The sequence below is a fragment of the Plutella xylostella genome, chromosome 23, assembly GCF_932276165.1.
Source record: "Plutella xylostella chromosome 23, ilPluXylo3.1, whole genome shotgun sequence".
NCBI classification, from domain to species: Eukaryota; Metazoa; Arthropoda; class Insecta; order Lepidoptera; family Plutellidae; genus Plutella; species Plutella xylostella.
In genome coordinates this window covers 9,828,838-9,848,197 of record NC_064003.1, presented here as the reverse complement: position 1 = coordinate 9,848,197, position 19,360 = coordinate 9,828,838, and the positions used below count along the sequence as shown (strand labels likewise).

Here is a 19,360-nt window from a genome sequence, read left to right as displayed (position 1 = left end):
GTACTTCTACGTTGGTATGAGTCCTTGCTGTATCATCTATTTACAGCGATGAAAAGAATCTGCTTACTTACCTACATATTTCATGAAAACTTAGAAAGTTACTGAACTATTAACAGTAAATCTCATTTCAGGTAAATTAGCTCATTTTGGCTACGGGGCCGCTACGGGCTACGCCGTAGCAGTTACAGGCACCAAGACCCGCAGTATGAAAAACCACTAGGTATGTCCAATCCAATCCAATATTTTGTTTACCAAATTACTTTAACATTTATTTGATTCGTACTCTATTTGCATTAAAAAACTGTTTCACTTCAGCATGACGCGTTGCGTAGCGTCATAGCTGGGCGGATTGCCGCCCACTAAACTTAGTCCCGAAGCCCACTCCGCGCGGTCCGCCCGTTTCCCTCCATTTTGTACATATTTTTATTTTTTAATCATAAGTTCAGAAACTGCATGGTGTTTTGTTTTTAATTTTGGTGTTATTTTTTTAATCGAGCGGGAAACGAAGTGCAGTGCAACTCGATTTGATTCGAAAGTTCGGAATTTAAAATTGTGTTTCGGGTGACGATAACCGACATAATTTAGCGATTGGATGTTATTAAAGGATTCTTATTGTCAAGGTTGGTGTTAATATTTTTAGTTAAATTAGGTAAATCCTTTCTACAAAGAACGAAGGAAGCATGTTGGGAAATTGTTGAATCAATAAACGCAAAACATTATATCGCGTGACCGGCTTATCGACCTTAGAAAGCACAACCTAAACAACTATATCATGCCATTTGAAACATACCTACTAACTATATATTTTGTGAGCATTTATTATATGAGGGTATCGGCAACCTTAAAACTTTTGTTTACTATCAACACAGTACACGATTAGCAAGTTGCGTATTGCTACTGGTATTGTTTTAAAATGTGGCTAAGTAGCATGAATTTCCATGATGGTACTTACTTACCTCCAAACCGTGTGCGTAATTCTTATTATTATAATTACGAACATTCAAGACTCAAGTATAAAAATGGCCCGGGATTCGAACCCTTACACCAGCTGACGTGACGTTACTAACCACTGCGCCATCCGGTCGTCTGCATCTATTCATCATAATTTATAGCTGAATACCGTCTGAAAGTTTCAGTAAATATGGTGGGCTGGCTGTCTGCCACGGGTATTCACCAGAACTCTGAAGGCCGAGACACTGTGGCTTAAACATAATATATTTTTATAGACTATGATGAATGTAGGTAGTAATGTTGATTTGAGGAATTCTATGCATCATCTTGTTGTGAGATTAGTGTGGTTGGATCCTCTGAGCAACACGAGTTGGATTTAGAGATGACCAAATGAAACAACAAAAGTAAACAAATCCCAAAAAACTTAAATGTACTTAGATGTTTCGTTAGCTCTACGGACGCCAATATAGCCATCATTGTACTAATTGTATTGTACTATAGGTAGGTAGGTACTATTCAAGCTTCTGTAGAAATACTGATATATAAAGTTATCTTACAAAAATATATAGTTTTTTACGTAAAAAAGTACGCTCATGTCATTGACTTTTCGTTACACTTGTTGTAAATCGTTTTCTTTTTTTTATTGTTTGTACCTCGTTGCTAGGCAATTTTTATACTCGAGGGGCAAGATGTAGAACAAATGAAATGTATGCTGCCTCACAGGGAGGGACATAAAAAATAATAAAAGTTAACATACTTATTAGACGTAACTCAAAACTAGGTAGCGTGATTTTAGGGTATTCAGGCCCTGTAGCACAGGGCGCTAATAAGACGTGACAAAAGTTCTCCGTCGCGCTCACGCTTGAAGCTACGCGATGTGAGTGACGGCGATACAAAACTTTTGTCACGTCTTAAATGCTCCCCGTACTAGCCCTTCAGGTAAGTGAGTGATATTGTCATTCTCACGCCTAAATTCCTGAAGAACCCGTTTTGATGATATTACTTATATGTGTTTCTTGGTTCTTGATACTAGGTTTGCAAAAATAACTTTTTTAAGTACCTATGTACTGTAACTAACATTCTAAAGCACAAAGCAACTGCCTAACCCACAAGTACTTAGACATACAAACGACACTTACATTAGTCATGCGTAGTTTCAGCTGGATGCATGACAAACTGACTGACAGTATTTTATTACTTCCTTCATAGCTATTCATTTGAGTGTTTAACTGTAAGAACATTATTTAAGTACTTACTAGGAAAATAGTTTCATCTTAAGAGTGAAAGAGGCTCTATAATATTTAACAGGTAGGGTAGGTACCTACACAGAAGGTCTTCTAATTAAATATTATGCAGCTCATAAATAAGCTTTCAGTGCATACAATAATGTACTTTATTTTATATGGTTAGATAGGGTACTGATAGGTTTATAACCCAGGACTGAAAATCAAGAGAGTTATAAGTTTGAACTGTGTATGTTAGGTGTGTTTGTCTGCCTTTAACCACGTAAAGGAAACAAGCAGCAAACTACACCCGATCAAGAATATTTATGATTCGGATTTTTTATAATCATAGTTAAGTAGTTTAAGCTTTTTAATTTATTACGTTGTCACAGTAGCTAGTATGTTTTTTCCTACCCATATATTAAAGAGCTTATTTATAAACAAAACAGAATTAGGAAGGCCATGTTGGAATGCACTGCGAGTGGCGTGGACTGTGCGGTGCATTAGTGTTGTTTACATAGCTGGCTATCATATTGATTTAAAATTAAATCCACTGAAAGTTTATTATTGGCGAGTTCGTAACGTGTCACGGCAGACAATGCTTATTTATGTAAGCCTTTAGGGGTGATAATGTACAAGGAAATGGATATTGCCTGTTAATTAGAATCAAGCAAGTTTTCAGGACCTATAAAACCGCCTTCAGAAAAAAAAACACTATCATCGGTCTTTCTAATTTAAACCGTTTTTTGGTTTCCCTGAAAATTTTACTTCGAATTTAAAGCGGGTATTTTAAAATGCCACTACATTGTTGTGTGTACAGTACACCTACTTCCTAATTCCACTAACCACACACTATAATACGTACCTATCTCACTCTGTGTGAGTGACATTGCATTTCCTCGCTGGCGGGAGTACGCGCCGCGGCGGTCGCGGGTATTTCTGTGCTCACTGACACATTGTCACACGGTACACGGCTATTTCAGGATTACCGTATTGTTTGGTAACGTACGTACGTTCATACAACGTAGGAACATATTCAGTCGATACTGGTTGGAAGATTTTCATACGAGGCCGAGGATGGAAACGACGGCATAACGTGTATGAATTTCCGTGTATAAAAGCTACCTAATTAGCTAAAAGCAATCGCATTTATTGGTGACATAGGTAACCACGTTATGTGATAGTCTGATCGTCCCATAGTCCGAAGGCACACCTACACTAGCCGGAGACCAATTAATGGTCGATGATCATCTGGTGTTATAATTATTTTCACTACTACGTACTACGCGTACCAATGTCTGTACCGTGTCTGTACAATGTCCGTACCTGTCTGTCCGTACGCAGCTTATAGGAGCTTTGGTTTTCAGTTCATACTAAAAGTTACTTTAGTGACAGTTTTTACCTTTATCTATACATAATATTAACATGATGCCTAAAGTAGCAAGGAGTCTTTGATACTCTCTTCGGGAACTTTACATTAGAGATGAATCTCGTTGCCAAAATAAATGCTCACCGACTGACTAACAAACAGTATTGCATGAATGGCTCGCTAAATTAAGATTCGGACACATATACAGCGCATATTGCATATGAGATCACTGGGGTCACTCTTGCTTGACGAAATCCGAAGTTTTGGAGAAATGTCCGTCATGCAATGGGTACGTTTAATGCAACGAGATAGAGTCTTATCTCCGAGTCTTTGTGAGCCCAGCAGCGATACGCTAGCAAGAGTAGCCCCTCTACTCTGTTGATGTAAACGAAGTACTTACCAGTGGAATATGATTGATGAAGAGAATCTCCGTGCCAAGTACCTACAGCTGCGTAGGTAGACTAACATTGACCTAGGACAACTCGGTGTCGTACGTAGGTGCGAGACTTTAATATTGTTACGAATGATTTGTTTACTAAAACTTAGGTACAATGTACTTGTTGTTTACCTCAATAATTAGTTAATTAATGAATATGTAAGGATAGACCCTGTATCGTAGCAATATGTGGCAATACTAATGATGATTGATGAAGTACTTGATACTAAATACCTTAGTGCTGGTAGAAAGCGATCCCATCTCATCGCGTTACCTAGATAATCTAACACTAAGGTGACAAAAGCCAAGTGTAACACGATAGGTCATAGAGTCACAGGGTTCAATCCAGGCCGTAATTGTGTCAATTGCAGTCCTCTGAGAGGGTATATCCTTATTAAATTGCCTGCACATTCATCATGCTCGCTCCAGATACATACATCAACGAGGATGTCTGCCTACGCTATTAGACCGAAGATTTACTGGAAAACCTGTTCGGTGATCAATCAAGATTTAAGTCACGTATCAGAAGCTCTTTTAGTCCATTTGTCCGAAATGAAAACTGTAAAAACTATACAATAAATTTGGCTCTTTGATGAACATCTTAAAAAGCTTTGATATATTTTAGTAAACTTTATAACCTACATATATTATCATAACCGTAGGCAAAAGCATACCTATAGGTACTTTACCCACCGAATAGGTACCAACTTAACTGAAAAGCTCACCAAAACTTTACAGAAAGCTTCAGCTACCATACAGCTATTTATAACTATGCCTATGATTCTTGGTGTAATAGCAAAATAACGTCAACCATCGCCATAATTCGGAGATATAAATACACTTCCAAGTTCTGAGCACGCAGCTGTGTGCAAGCTTTCCGTTACTGAAGACAGACAATTATATTTACTTACAGGAAACTGACTATTAGATGGCATAGACAATTGGCAGGTTGCCTTAGTTAAGTCTGCATTACATACATATGGCGTGATTCAGTTTAGCTACTAATGATAGTAATATATTTGCAAAAAACATACATACTCGTAAAATAAATAAAATATTTCAGTATCAAAAGTTTCATAGTTAAGATCTAAAAGAGATTCATACATATATTATTATATTGAAATGTCCAATGTGTAATGGAAGAGAGTTAAAATTCCAGCTGAAAGTGAAGATTGTACTGATTTATCTGGTTTTACAGTATCACAATGACTGAAAAAATAACAATAGCCGAAGTAGCACTCAATAAAATTTTAGCTACGACAGTTTTCATACTTTTAGTTTTCATAATAATATTTTCGCATGTTATGAGGACGTCCTATTACTGAAATGATGTCAGCTCGTTGAATGACATGCCCTGTTTTTATTTAAATAGCTACTATTTCATACTATTTATATTTCTCTAATAGTAGCGTTACTATCGTTATAGTCGGTTATAGCACTAATAAGGGATACGAAAACGGCTCGGAATAAAAACCCTTTGATGTCATCGTTAACGATTCTTTAATTAGGTAATAAGTTACGAGCTGGGATACGATATGATTAGGCAGTTAGGCACTAAAATACGACTTTATGATATCTTAACATGGTTCCAAATTCATAATAAGTACCTATACGTCTAGTTAATGATCTGTAAAATATGATAAGTTTATTAAGTAATTTTATAGTGTTCCATTCTTTACATAGAATATCAGATCTAGTCTTTGGTTACCAACTTATAAAGTCATGGAAATATTGCACCCACGACTCTTCCTACACTGCGGATTAAAATAATTCCGTGACCGATTTTACAAGCTCCCTACAAAAACACTGTTTACGATGTAACGCGGAGCAAAACTCTTTGTAACATCTGATGTGATTTATGTTCTTTATTTTCAGAATCCTGAACGCACCCGACAGCGAATCGAACGAACGAAGTAGCGACGCAACAAGGCGTAGGACCGCGGGCGGACGGGCCCGACAACGACTGGTGACGTCACAAGAAGGCGGCCACCGACTCTTCGACCTCCAGCGTGACAGCGGGAGACGAGCACCGGCGCACGGTGGACGACGCCTTCCTCAACAAGATGAAGAGCCTCGTGGAGCGCCTGCGCGCCGACAACCACACCCTGAAGACTTCCCTCGACGTCGAGCGGAGCGGCGTCAGGGCACTGAAGGCCCAGCACGAAGCCGCAATCAGAAACCTCAAGACTGAATACAGAAAGAAGGAAGAGTTCCTAGAGAAACAGCTGCGAATGATCATGCTGCCGGACAAGCATAATGATGAGGCGCCGGCGAATAAGCTCGTGGAATTGAAAAGGCTTTCCACTGAGATTCAGTCGTTGAAGGCGGCTAATAGAGGTCTTCAAGAGAAACTCAAGGTTTGTAACACAACATTTATATACATAACAAAAATGCGTCTATGGTACTACGTAGTTATCCTTCTTAAGAGGCTTAAATTATAACTAAGTTCAACGAGTCCTAACATGAGAAACACTCAATGCGTGATATCCAATTTCGGAAATCAATCCAATAACGCTAATGAACAATCCTATTAGCCAAACGTAGAATACTTCGCGGAGGTTTTCCATATTCAATGCTTTCTGTCCTTGCACCTCACCAGCTGCGTACAGGATCTGACTATGGGTTTGGTATAACACGCTCTCTTCTGATGCCGTCCAATAGTTCAGGATCCCAGCCTGGTTCAAATGGTGCAGAAGATTGTTCAGTATCGGAAGGTATGGACTGCCGTATTCAAGACCATAAACAATAAAGCATGGTAAGGGACACTCCAGGACCGTATGGAATAGAGGTCGACCGTCCTTCATGTTGGATATCTTCCTGCTGATGAACTGAGCATCAGATTTCCTCATCAGCATTGCGTATTGGAACTTTCTGTTGTCTATAGCGTCTTTGAACTGTTTGTCGCTGAAGACTTCCATTGGAGATAGTAGAAGGTCCTGGTAGTTCGGGCTCAGGCTGGCTTCGAAGAGACTGATGTGTCGGTGGTGAACCGCTAAGATCAGGTTGGATTTGGCGAGGTCTGATAGCGTGTTTATGTCTGGTTTTGATCGAGGATATGTTATAGCTGAAGTTATAATGCCCTGAAATTTAATAAAAGCACATACTTAAAAGTTATTTAGCAAGCATAATAATAAAAATTATATAAAATCGTATCAAGTTAAGAGACATATAATCAGAACTTAGGTACTAACGTCAATAATTGAGTTAATGATGAGAGCATACATCATGATGCACAACATCAGTGTTCTGAACACGGGTCCCATAAACTTCACATCCAGCGTTTGTCTGATCAAAGACTTCACCACTTCCATCGAAGTTTCCCCCGATGTTTGTATTCTATCAGTGCGCCAAATAGTAATCTCAGTTTTGTAGGTAATCAACGCAACAACAAAGAAAATAACCACAATAGCTGCAAACCCTAGAAGAGCATTCGGCGTCAAAAGTTTTATAGTTGACATGAAGTTGGACTGAGTGCTAGATTTTTCCACTAGAAAACACAACTCGTCTTGTAGAAGAGGGTATGTAGTGTCTATGTACCCGTAGTAATTGTTCTGTAGTATCCGAGAGCTGAGTTCCATCTCTGTGAATCCATCTATGAGGTCTAGCATAGACCCTGTAGCTGTGCCATTGTCCAATAGAGCCCCAACAGTAGCCCCATCTCTTGGAGCCACTGGATTGCATGTGGCATTCAGAAATTGCATTACAGTAGTGGTGAGCCTAGAGTTGCATTTAACCGGCCCAGGGTCATCATAAACGAAGATTTTCTTGAAAACGCTCAATCGTAACTCTTTGCCGTATAAGTTGTTGTATTGTTTGGCAAGGAGCTTAGTGATGTCCTTCTGATATGTCACTTCTCTTACCTCGTCAAAGTACGGGTTGAAAGTGTACAGCCTTAAATGTTCGTTCCACACGACGAGGACCGAGTTGGTGATCCTATTGCTCCAGAGCAGTTGGAAGTGAGTCTTCATGGTGTGGTAGAAGTAGCTGTCGACCTCGACGGGCACGTTGATGACGAAGATAACGGCGCTACGAGGCTTCCACACGCCGGTCCGCACCAGCGCTCGGATCACGAACTCGTTGATCTCTGGGGTGATCTCATCAGACGACACGATGTATGCCGTCTCCCCGTGCGTGTCAATCTTCGGCTTGATCTTCACTCTGTCCGTGGCAGGGCAACTGTTCAGCAGTAACACGGGGTTGTTCAGAGTCTCCGCATACTTCACGATCCTGTTTTCGAAGTACGTGAACTCACAGAAGATGATGGTGAAGAACCACTGTCGGAAGCTCCTGTGGAGTTTGCTGACCACTTTGTAGGCAAATTGGGCTTTATAACTTGTCTCATTGTGGTAGGCAAACACTTCACTGTATAAGGCATTGGATGGGTCAAGGCACCTAGAATTTTGAGCAAGAAGGGCTAGCACCAATATCTTGATCATTTTAGAAACCACCCAATCGGAAGTTCGTTGCAACGATGTGTGAAGTTTTACAGGGAAGTTGGGTCGTTTGGGCTTAATTGAAGGGGCGTTAAAATCATTAGTTGGATGTCACTATTCATTGTGTACAGTAAAAGCATGTCAATTAGCGACTGCAATGAAAATATTGGCCTAACCTCAATTTGTGTCACATTTTGCATTGTCCAGCTTGTGGCTTCATTAGCGGATGTATGTAGGTAGTCAGTACCTATAGATTTGATGGAATGATAAAAATATTTACCCTGTAGCGGTTATAGTACACCGACTAAAACACCGCAGCCCGGCCCGGGTTCGATTCCCAGCTGGAGCAGATATATGTATTACGGGCATAGAACTAATATATAAAGCTATAGACGGCATCCAGTGGCGTGCTTTGGGAAAGGCAGTCTAGCAGTGGACTCCTATAGGCTGATGATGATGATGATGCTTATATTACTTCAATAATCAACTATGGGCCTTCAATATGTTGGAAGAAGGGTAATAGGGCCCACTTACATCGAATACTTCGGATTCTACTACGGATTCCTATGCTCATCTTCTACAGAAGGTATCTCCTCCATTCCTCCGCAGGTGGCGGCGGCGGCAGAAAGCGCTCGAGCGGCGGAGCTGCGCGCGCAGGCCGCGAGGCACGCAGCGCTCGAGCTGGCTGCCCATAGAGACGCTAGAGCACAGTGCCATAAACTGGTAAGTCTAACCACAGAATAATAACTAGTACCAGGTACAGAAGTCCATCTTCGCAATGGCTTGCAAAGAAATATGACTCCATCCCATAAGCAATAAGATCTAATTTAGATCGCGTTCCAGCCGCACACGTTTTTATTTACTTACCTACCAATTAATTTTTGAGGGAATATGCGCCTTATTTCACTGGACTACGGTGCATAATAAGTTATACGTGGTTATACGCATTGAAAAAGAAGCCACCTTAGGGTTGCCTCAGCACCACGGGTCCGAGACTTAAGTTCGACAGTCACTTGCTCGACACACGATTTTTCGAAAAATTTATTTGTCGATCATTTTTGTTTCGAATGAACGATTTTTCGAAAAACTATTACACGAGGGGTCGCAAGTTCGATACAACTGTATGACTAAATACGGTTTTCCGATAAATTAAATGGAGATGGAATTCAATTAATGCAATTGTCACAAAAAATAACAAGAGGTTTAAAATTTCAAAGAATAAATAATATAACAAAATGTAAAGTTTCATTAAAGTTACAATGTAAACAAACTGCGTTTCTGCATAGAGTAAAAACTGCATAAACAAAAATAACCACTTCAATATTTTACAAAAAAATTTATCAAAATATAGACGAATTATAAACATAACAAAACTTGTACTTCTTAAATAGCAATAAAAGCTATTTAAATGATTTAACTACTTAATAACTTTAAGTACTTATTTTATTTCATTATATTAACAAAATAAACCAATTCAATATACACAAAATACCAAAAAGGTAAATCATTTATAATTATTTAAATAGCTTGTATTGCTATTTAAGAAGTACAAGTTTTGTTATGTTTATAATTCGTTTATATTTTGATATTTTTTTGTGTAAAATATTGAAGTGGTTATTTTTGCTTATGCAGTTTTTACTCTATGCGGAAACGCAGTTTGTTTATATTGTAACTTTAATTAAACTTAAAATTTTGTTATATTATGCATTATTTATTCTTTGAAATTCTAAACCTCTTTTTATTTTATGTGACAATTGCATTAATTGAATTCCATCTTCATTTAATTTATCGGAAAACCGTATTTAGTAATACAGTAGAGCGATCCGGAAAAAACGCAGCATATTCTATTCGATAGTCTATTCGAAAGTGCTGTCAACCTGTCAACAACAAAATGGCGGTGTATAGATTTGCGAAAGTTTGACAGCTATCCATAGGTCATTGTCAGAATAATATTATGTACTCTGTGGTCATTCTTTTCGAAACTCATTCGAAAGGTAAAAAGAGTTCGAAAGTGCTGTCAAGTTGACAATAGTCGCACTCGCATTCGATTCTATTCGTTAGCTCGAATTTTCGTGATACGGGTACAGTTGTATCGAACTTGCGACCCCTCGTAAAATAGTTTTTTCGAAAAATCGTTCATTCGAAACAAAAATGATCGACAAATAAACTTTTCGAAAAATCGTGTGTCGAGCAAGTGAATGTCGAACTTAAGTCTCGGACCCAGCACCACAGACTACAACGTTTACTAAGCAACGGACTGACTTTGTAAAAAGAATGTCATGTTTTAAAACAAAATTAATTTGAATTTAGAATACAAAGCTATTCCAAACTTTTTTTCTATTGAAAATAACCAGTAAAAACAATAACAATTTCATAGTTAAGATATTTTGAAGTACATAAAATATGTATGAATCTAAGTACCTAAAACATTTAATTTTGTGAAAACATGTTTTTTTTTCGTTATTATTTATATTATGCATATAATTTATGTTATGATACAGAACGTGTTAGTTTCGTTAAGCACTAATCCCACTCAGCGCACATTTTATAATCGATTCATTAATACATTTTGAAGGTAGTTGTGTCTGTAAATTTAATACTTTAACGAAAACAAAATTGGAATAGACTTTGTTCAACATGGAGAAAAAAAGGGTTTGTAGTTCGGATTTATTTCATTTCAAATAAGGAACGTAGAAGAAATCAATAAAATACTTAGATTAGTTTTACCTGTCAGCATCTTTTGGTAATCTAAAAAAAAATTGGATCACGATCCGTATTTAAGCAATTAAATTTTAATACGGCACAGTATTTTGCTGTTTTTTTTCTTTTTTGTCCATTTTTCTATTCATAAATTTTAATAAATACCTAAATACGACATTTATAAATAAATAAAATAAACTAGTACGAAATAGGAACAAATAGCGCGCGCGTGTATCGTCTTCCGCTTGCGGCAGCCGACTAGATTCGCCCCCTCGATGGGGCAGGCGCCAGGCTGGCGCCTGCGCCGCCCACGCGCGGAGTGACACAGGCCTGGTCTAACTAATAACGTAGTTCTTTTGTTTTATGGGAGCGTTTGGGATTGCAGTTGCACTTGATTAGCCGGTTAGCCTAAGTTTCCTACCACGGCTATCTGCTGACCCTTTTTGCGTGCTCATCAAACAAATAAAAAATCCAGGAGTTGCGGAGTTCTGGCTGGCTGATTTAACCAGGAGGACTTGACCAGAGTAAACTAAAGCTGAGTCCAGATTTTTATAACTTCTCCGTATCGTAGCCTCCTCGGCACATATGTATCAGGATAGCTAGATTGTCTTGGAATTTGAGGCTACGATACACGGAGATCTACTTACGAGGAAATAATACAAATATGGACCCAGCTCAAAACGCGAGCTCGCCACAAATACCTAGTGTTAACTATTATAGACATAGAAATCCATAAAGTTAATCTGTTATTATAATGTCCGTGATCTTTGAGAGTTCCTTAATTTTTAAACAAGTGGACCTATTTGTGCATTAACGTAGGTGTAAAATGCGACAATTTGTCTGTTGGATGTCATTCTAGACAAATCACAAAGATAACAGGCCCCCGGCCTTATATAAAGTTTAGGATACCTAATTATTTATTTTCAAGTTTCCATTTTTGGAAGTGACGGTTTAGAACTAGGAAAGATTGCGCCTGATTTGAATTTTATAGCAACATTTCAAATCTGTAAAATATAGGCGTACGCAGCGGCCGCTGAGCCTTCTAAGCAACTACAACCTATAATGCCATTTATCTGATTTTTGATTTACCGATTATCTTTCACCTAAAATTCAGTATCCCCGAATCTGCTTTTCTCAATTTGTGATCTCTACTACTTACAACTCAGTTCGATGATCACGTTAGACCTTAAAGTTAGACCCATAGAAATAAATAAACTACCTAACGGTTAAAACTGAAATTATTTGTTTCTTTATCAAGTTGCACTGTTGATGTCTAGTCTAAGTAGTCTTATTTCTATGGTATATTATTATACCTACCATGTTTCTATGGAACTAGTTTATCAAATACTTATACATTTTTTTACAGCTGGAGGAAATCAAATCGAAGGAGCGACAGATAATACATCTGCAACGGGAGGCGGCGCGGCCACCACCTCGCGATGATCAGGTCAGTAGCATGTTAGTACAATAGAATAGAATAAGTACACTCACGAGAAATTAGACAGAAAAGACTAGCTCTGCAACATTGAAGTAAATTTAAGAGGGCATCGGATTTGATCGGATATTACCAGCGAGAAACGTAATATTTTGATCAAATTCTAAATTAAATGTTTGAAAATAATGGGGTTCAGTTGGTGTCGACATTTTGTAAGTGGAACTCTTTCATTGCTCGTGAGTGTATAAATAAGCGGGTGCATTTCCACCATAGGTTTGGTATGCTACGATGCTATGGATGCGTTGGATATCCACCAATCATAGGCATTGGTCCACATAGCATAGAACTTGTGGTTACGGATTCTTTCACATCATCGCACCATTGCTGCATAGCATATCTCTGGTCAAGGCACCCTCAGACTGCGTTGACAGTGGCCTAACTACTACTAGCCCAAAGATACCATGCATAGGTACTATGCATACTAAACCGATGCGCTGCTAACTCAGTCGGCGGCAAACTGTTTACCTACTGGTAACGCAGTATTATTTCCACAATACAGTTTATTATTATACCAAAAACTACTTACTTACAAAGGTTCCATTTTTGAAAATTTGTAACGGATCTCTGAAAACTCTTAAACGACATGCTACCTTTAGGAAGAATATCCGTGGGAATCCGCCGCGGGCGCCCCACGCGAGGGACGCGGGTTCGAGTCCCGGCTCGGAACAATTTATTTATGATTAGGGGCGTCTTAAGATCCTCAGTTATTCTTAACGATTTCGTTAATCGTTCGTAATCGGTACTTTTGAATAGAAGTTAAGAAAGTACTAAAGAAATATGTTCGGATAACAGAACTTTACCGGTATTCCTTAAAAATGTGGAATTAAAATTCTTAACTGTACGTACCTATATAATTTTGATTTATTTTTGTACCCCGTGTGAAAATACCATTATAGAAACATTTGGAACAGCACAGTATTGTTAGGAACGTTTTGGGGTCAGTGCTTTACTAGCTGACGATAACACCTGCATAAGTAGGATAATAGGCAAAGAAAATAATTTTCAGTCTAGATTCTAGAAATAGGGCCCATGAGAGTCCTTAAGGTGGATACCCACTGCTGTAACGTAACATGCAATGAAAGAATTCCCATGTTATCTTATCACCAATAAAACTTCACAAGGGGTTTGGTAGGTTTTTTAGGTTCATACCTTTTTACATTACGGAGGCGCAAATAAGCTGGGGCCACTCAAATTATCCCTCAAATTGATTTTAGTCGTCCATTTTTCGCCAAGATACTTTAGGAAATGACTGGCATTCCTTCGCTGAGATTCGGTAATGGTGATTAATGAGTATCAGGTCCTACTTGCGAAGGGTGAAATTCAGGCCAAAATTTTCCCTACTTGTTGGTAATTACTTTGTTAGTAACATATTGCATTCGATAGTTGTTTGACTGGTTTAGGTTAATTATGACAGCTGCTCTTTAACAAACTTACTTATACCTTGGACCTATCTTCGATGGATAACATTATCTTTCCTATAGGTGTCGTATTTCTAGAACTGTATTAGACCTAGTGATGCCCATATAATTATATCATGTACATAAGCCCCTATCATATTCATATGTTCAAGTACTTATTTATGTAGGTATTATTCTCCCCATATTATTTCAGCAACTAGGATCTGGGCCTGACAAGAGCTTAGTTTTTTTTAATTATCGACACCTCCACAAATTCACTTCTATATCTCACAGTTACTTTATTCCTGATGCCACGTGTCTGGTAACTTAATTTGCGAGTGCAATATGGAAGTCTGGAGTTACAGAGTTATGAATAAATTAATACAATAAACCTTTAATCAGGTGTTAAATTTGAGCAGGCGTTTTTAAATTCACAATAAAGCATATTTAAAATGCTGTTAGTTTCGCACATATCTTATATGACGTTACGTTATGGTATGTGCAAGTTTCGTTCATATCCTTATTATAGGGTTAAGTAAATTGTTTTATAGTTTCTTTAAGGTATTTTATTACGCAATATGCCACTTGAGTTTTACGAGCAGCAGTCGTGTGTCAGCATTGCGGTGGTCTTAAGACTCTTGGGAAGGCAATTTAACTTGAGAGAAATCTGATATTATGAAGTTACAAAGTTACGCAGAATTCGAGTAACTATACGAATTGAGAATTTGAGATATCTGGTTACTCAAGTGAACGAAATAGTAGTACGTAATTTTGACGAGAACGTTAAATATATGACAATAATTATTAATGATATAGGCGACAAATAATTTAGTTTGAGAATGGGAATGAAAAGAGCAGAGCTGTGGCATCGATGGCATGTAGTAGGTCAGGTCATTCCTAGTCGGATTTATTTATTTAGGATATGGCCTGGAAACTACACACGCTGTGTCCGTTTCCTAATCACAGGTTTGTCATTTTTGGATTAATATACCTAACAAAAAATTACAGCTAAGTATATTGGGTAGAGTTGTAATGTAATAAAATCAAGACCACACACATTGAGTAGAGTCCGCGTTGTTCTGTGACCACACAACGAGGTGGTGTTAGTCAAATTTTAATGAAGTGGTCGTTGATATACCCACAGTCGTTGAAGTTGAAATCTATATGATACTTTAGGATAGGTCAAGTGCAGCTCAAGTGCGACAAATAATTTGAAAAAATATAAAAAAAACTGATCAATCTGCACTTTGCAGGCTTGTTCTTAGCGGTCTTTCCAATAAAGTTGTTGGACCTCTCCTCTCTCAGTTAAATTATGAGGTATCCACCGGACACAAAGCTTCCCAAAGCCCCCTATCGAAATTCATCATTCAGAGCCGTATGGTCCCCAAGCATAATAAAGTTCTTTAGCCATACAAAAGGCACACCATACCAAACCAACCTGCGCGGTGTATGGTGAACTGTGAAGGCTTGGCTTCACCCGAGAGAGTTGAACCGTAGAACCGAAGCCCCAGACCGACGCGGGCAGGCGGCCAGTGCGCACGCGCGAACGTCCACCATCTTGAATTAACTGTCACTCTTCCCGCGCTACGAACTGTGTGTGCACAGCTTTGAAAAGTGTTTTTTTTTTTAATTTAATTTTTTTTTTAATAAGTAAATAATTAGTTAATTTTATGGTGTTGAGTTTTTGAGTTTTTATTACGTTAAGTGTTTGACTGTGCAGAACTTTGTGTTGTGACTTTTTATTCGTGCTCATTTGGGATTTACTTTAAACATTCTGTAAGTACAAGTTATTATTTGGAAGGTATGATGAATCTGGTTACTCAGATTCTAGTTGGTAAAAAGGCGATGGAATATACATTATACAGCTCTATACACTTGGTCGAACTTGTGACCGTCACAAACCCCTGGTCGGCTGGGCTGGTCGATATCCACTGCATCCGATGTTCTCAGTAACCTGAAAGTTACTGCATCTGGTGCACATGTACCTATCACCTTAATTAATCCCCTTAGTAATAGTAGTACCTACATGTCACAGCAGCGGCTTGGACCGAATCTGGAACATACCTGAATGAACTACCGTCTTCATCTCCTGCATCCTTTGGAACAACTCCTTGAGGGTATGCCATTTGCCACAGGATATGACTAAAGCACCTAGGTTGAGGCCAGCGGCCATCACGGTCTGATTTTCAGCCAGAGCTATATCAGCCACTCCGGCAAATGGGCTGATAGATGGATGGATGTTTTAACCCTTGTACCTATGGCCAAGGGAGTGCGGCTGCAGCGATTTAATATTCAAATATAATGTAAAAGTATTTATATAAATAACAATATTTAGTAGAGTTTTCATTAATTTCATGTTTTTATCGATAGAAATTAGTTGATTAACTAATTATGTTTTCATTTGGCTTAAGTCTAGAGCTATTCGTCTACAATTAATTAACCTAATTAAAACAATAATTTCACATTCGTATTCACAAAATTAGCAATATACTAATTTATGAGAATATTCGCTTCCCTCTAGACCAAATTCTAATTTGTATCTACATAAAAATATATACATTCACATAATACCTATCTATGTAATACCTGTAATAAAAAAATCCGAAAGGAAATTAAATTTACCTAGTATAAGGTGTGCAGAAGTTAAGTAGGAGATTCCCAGTTTAATTGATATCAATACATATGTATTTTTACAGTTTCCTGTTACCTATCTTCTACCTAGTAACCGGTAATTTTTATGAAATCAAATTCATTATGCAGCCATGACTCTACATTAAACTGTAACGTTATTATGGCTGTTGGTAGCTGGCAGTCAATAACACTTATTATAAAAATTCAGAAAGCCGATGAAACGCGGGCGATTAGTTCCGAAATCAAATCGCAGTAATAATCCAGTACCGGTTAATTCAAACGAAGGCGGCGTCCGCCATAACGGTTTTGGTCTATGGGTAGAGTTGCGCGCGGATTTTATCCAAAAAAAGAAATTCTTATTCATGAAAAAATCGATTTTGTAATACTAGTGTAGTAATAAATATATAAAAAAACTACGTGTTTTTAACTTATATTTACTTTTAAAAAACGACTTCAAAGTTTTTGCTCCATTTCTATGATTACTTAGATGATTAGGACGTATATGTACCTACTAGCCTAAAATTTCTGTAATTTTCATGAACAATATAATAAAATAAAAAGGATATTTTAAAATTATTATGCAGGTATTTATAGTAGACAGTTTGAAAATTTGGTATTTTTAGCACGTCCCAACGGACGTTGGCGGCACGGCTCCGATCGAACCAGTATGCAGTTTTTTTCTTAAAAAACATTGAATAAAAAATAACAAAATACATGCAGCCAGTATTGTATGAACAATGAGGTGACGTGTGTGTCGGTTCATCTTTATCATGTTTTACCTTATAATTTTATTCCTACTGTTTTTGCTGATATGAAAATAATAATTACGTTTTTAATTTAGTTAATAAACACCTGCGCATGTTTTTGCAACGGTAAAACAGGTGATGTAAGTGCCACGGTGGCAGACAACCCTTTGCATGAAAGGTAGGTTTGGCACTATTATTATTATTATTACACTGAAACACGAAACTTTCATATTAGCGATGGTAGTTGTCTGACAGAAAATGCTAAATACAACTGTCGCTTTTGTGCTCCATACACGCCTTTATTTCTTTATTAATAATTAAGGTAAGCGCCTACTATTCGGCAACGTATGCAACGGACGCATCGCATTCAGTATTCTTTGTATAGAAATTCACACAAGTGTGGCATTTCATCGGTATTGCTGACTCCGCGCCGTTTCTCCATACATTTATCAAAATCAAGTAAGAATTTATAAATCTTATTAAAAATCACTTTGAACAGATGTTTCAGCACCCATGTCAATGATCTCACATGTGTACCGATACCTGGTAACTGGTAATAACTAATAAGATTATAGCTTCCCTAGTTCATTATATGTTTTCAGTACTGGCTGCTACTCGCGAGTTCTACTTTCATGAATACTGAATCATCATGTCTTATGTATTTAAAGTTTTAAAACACACTTTAGATATCGTGAGTTAGCTAATTATTAAATTATCTCTCCTATAGACATATGCCTATTATTTATCTACTTTGTTTGTAATAGAATGTAGGTACGCTAGAATGTGGCTACGCTATTAAATAATTTCGCGAAATTTTCATTTTCTGTGTAGCGTTTAATGATCCCGGTATCCCGAATACTCGAATAGACAGAATCACTAGGTATTGTGTAAAACAGAGTTCTCCTGTTAAACTGGGTTACCATGTCAGGAAATTAACATAAAAGTTTTGCGTAGGACGGGACTAAGTGGAAATAAATTAAGGTTACATACTAATTACGAGCTATATAAAACTGGTTATCCTTTCATATTCATTATTTATAAGTAATTCTGTAATTTAAAACATCAAACTACATCGATAGTTACATTTGAAAAAAATATAACGTTTCACAGCATAAAAACCAACAAATTTCAATAAGGTTATCCCCTAAAAACTTAACCCCATTATTCATAGAGAAGTTACAATACGTTTTAACTTACAAACTGTTTTGTCCCTCTCCGACAAAGAACAATTTATTCTTTGCCAGAGAGGGACAAAACAGTTTGTAAGTTAAAATGTATTGTAACTTCTCTATGAATAAGGGGGTTAACCTAAGTCGAATTCTTCTAGTCCGTTCGACTACACCTTATAGGTGTATCTTTCATTTATTCTCGCACTAATCATATTAAAAGATATAATTTAGATAAAGATAAAGATACATTTATTCGACACATAGACAGCAACAACAACAACAACAAAAAGAAAAATACAGAATTAAACGAATTAAAGTATATATTGCTCGGAAGAAAGCTCACATGAAGACGTGTAGTAATGTTACATGTGAGCCGCGTAATTACATACAGTGCTAGGAACCAGTAAGCGCCCAGCACCCAGTACTATTCAAATGGGAAGGTGCTGACTAGAAAGTTCTTTACGACGATGACCAGCCGGCCGCTTCCCGTTCAGTCAGGATGGTTTCGACTCGACTCGTATTACGTATTCAACAAGTATATTTCCAAATTTCGGGCCACTTTATTTATTATTAAAGTAAGTAAGTACACTTGTATTGCAGTTCTATAATATGGGATTGACATTGCTTTCGACTGTAGTAAAATAATATTTATTTCATCATCGGTCATTTTACGTTTAAATTTGGTAGATAAAATTTCAGGTTGTAGCTTTTTTGTCCATCTGTCGTATCGGTTTGCTTTGAAAAGTATGGCCTAATCTGTCTTTTCCGTTTGCTGGACAGATCGCCCGTCCCTACACAGGTGCAGAGTAT

The 19,360-nt window shown here is 37.6% G+C and overlaps 1 protein-coding gene across 3 annotated transcripts in view; it reads left to right on the top strand.

Moving 5' to 3' along the window:
* The first annotated feature begins 356 nt into the window (after positions 1-356).
* LOC105391306 (myosin-11) overlaps positions 357-19,360 on the top strand; it is a 98,965-nt gene continuing 79,961 nt past the window's right edge. Inside the window, exons 1-4 of one of the 3 annotated variants that reach the window (XM_048629532.1) lie at positions 357-620; positions 5,855-6,336; positions 9,022-9,135; positions 12,479-12,559. In XM_048629532.1, the coding sequence (XP_048485489.1) occupies positions 6,043-6,336; positions 9,022-9,135; positions 12,479-12,559 (489 nt within the window). In that variant the 5' untranslated portion in view covers positions 357-620; positions 5,855-6,042. Of the gene's footprint in view, positions 621-5,854; positions 6,337-9,021; positions 9,136-12,478; positions 12,560-15,672; positions 15,781-19,360 lie in introns of those variants that run through there. The other 2 variants (XM_048629530.1, XM_048629531.1) reach the window with 2 other exon arrangements.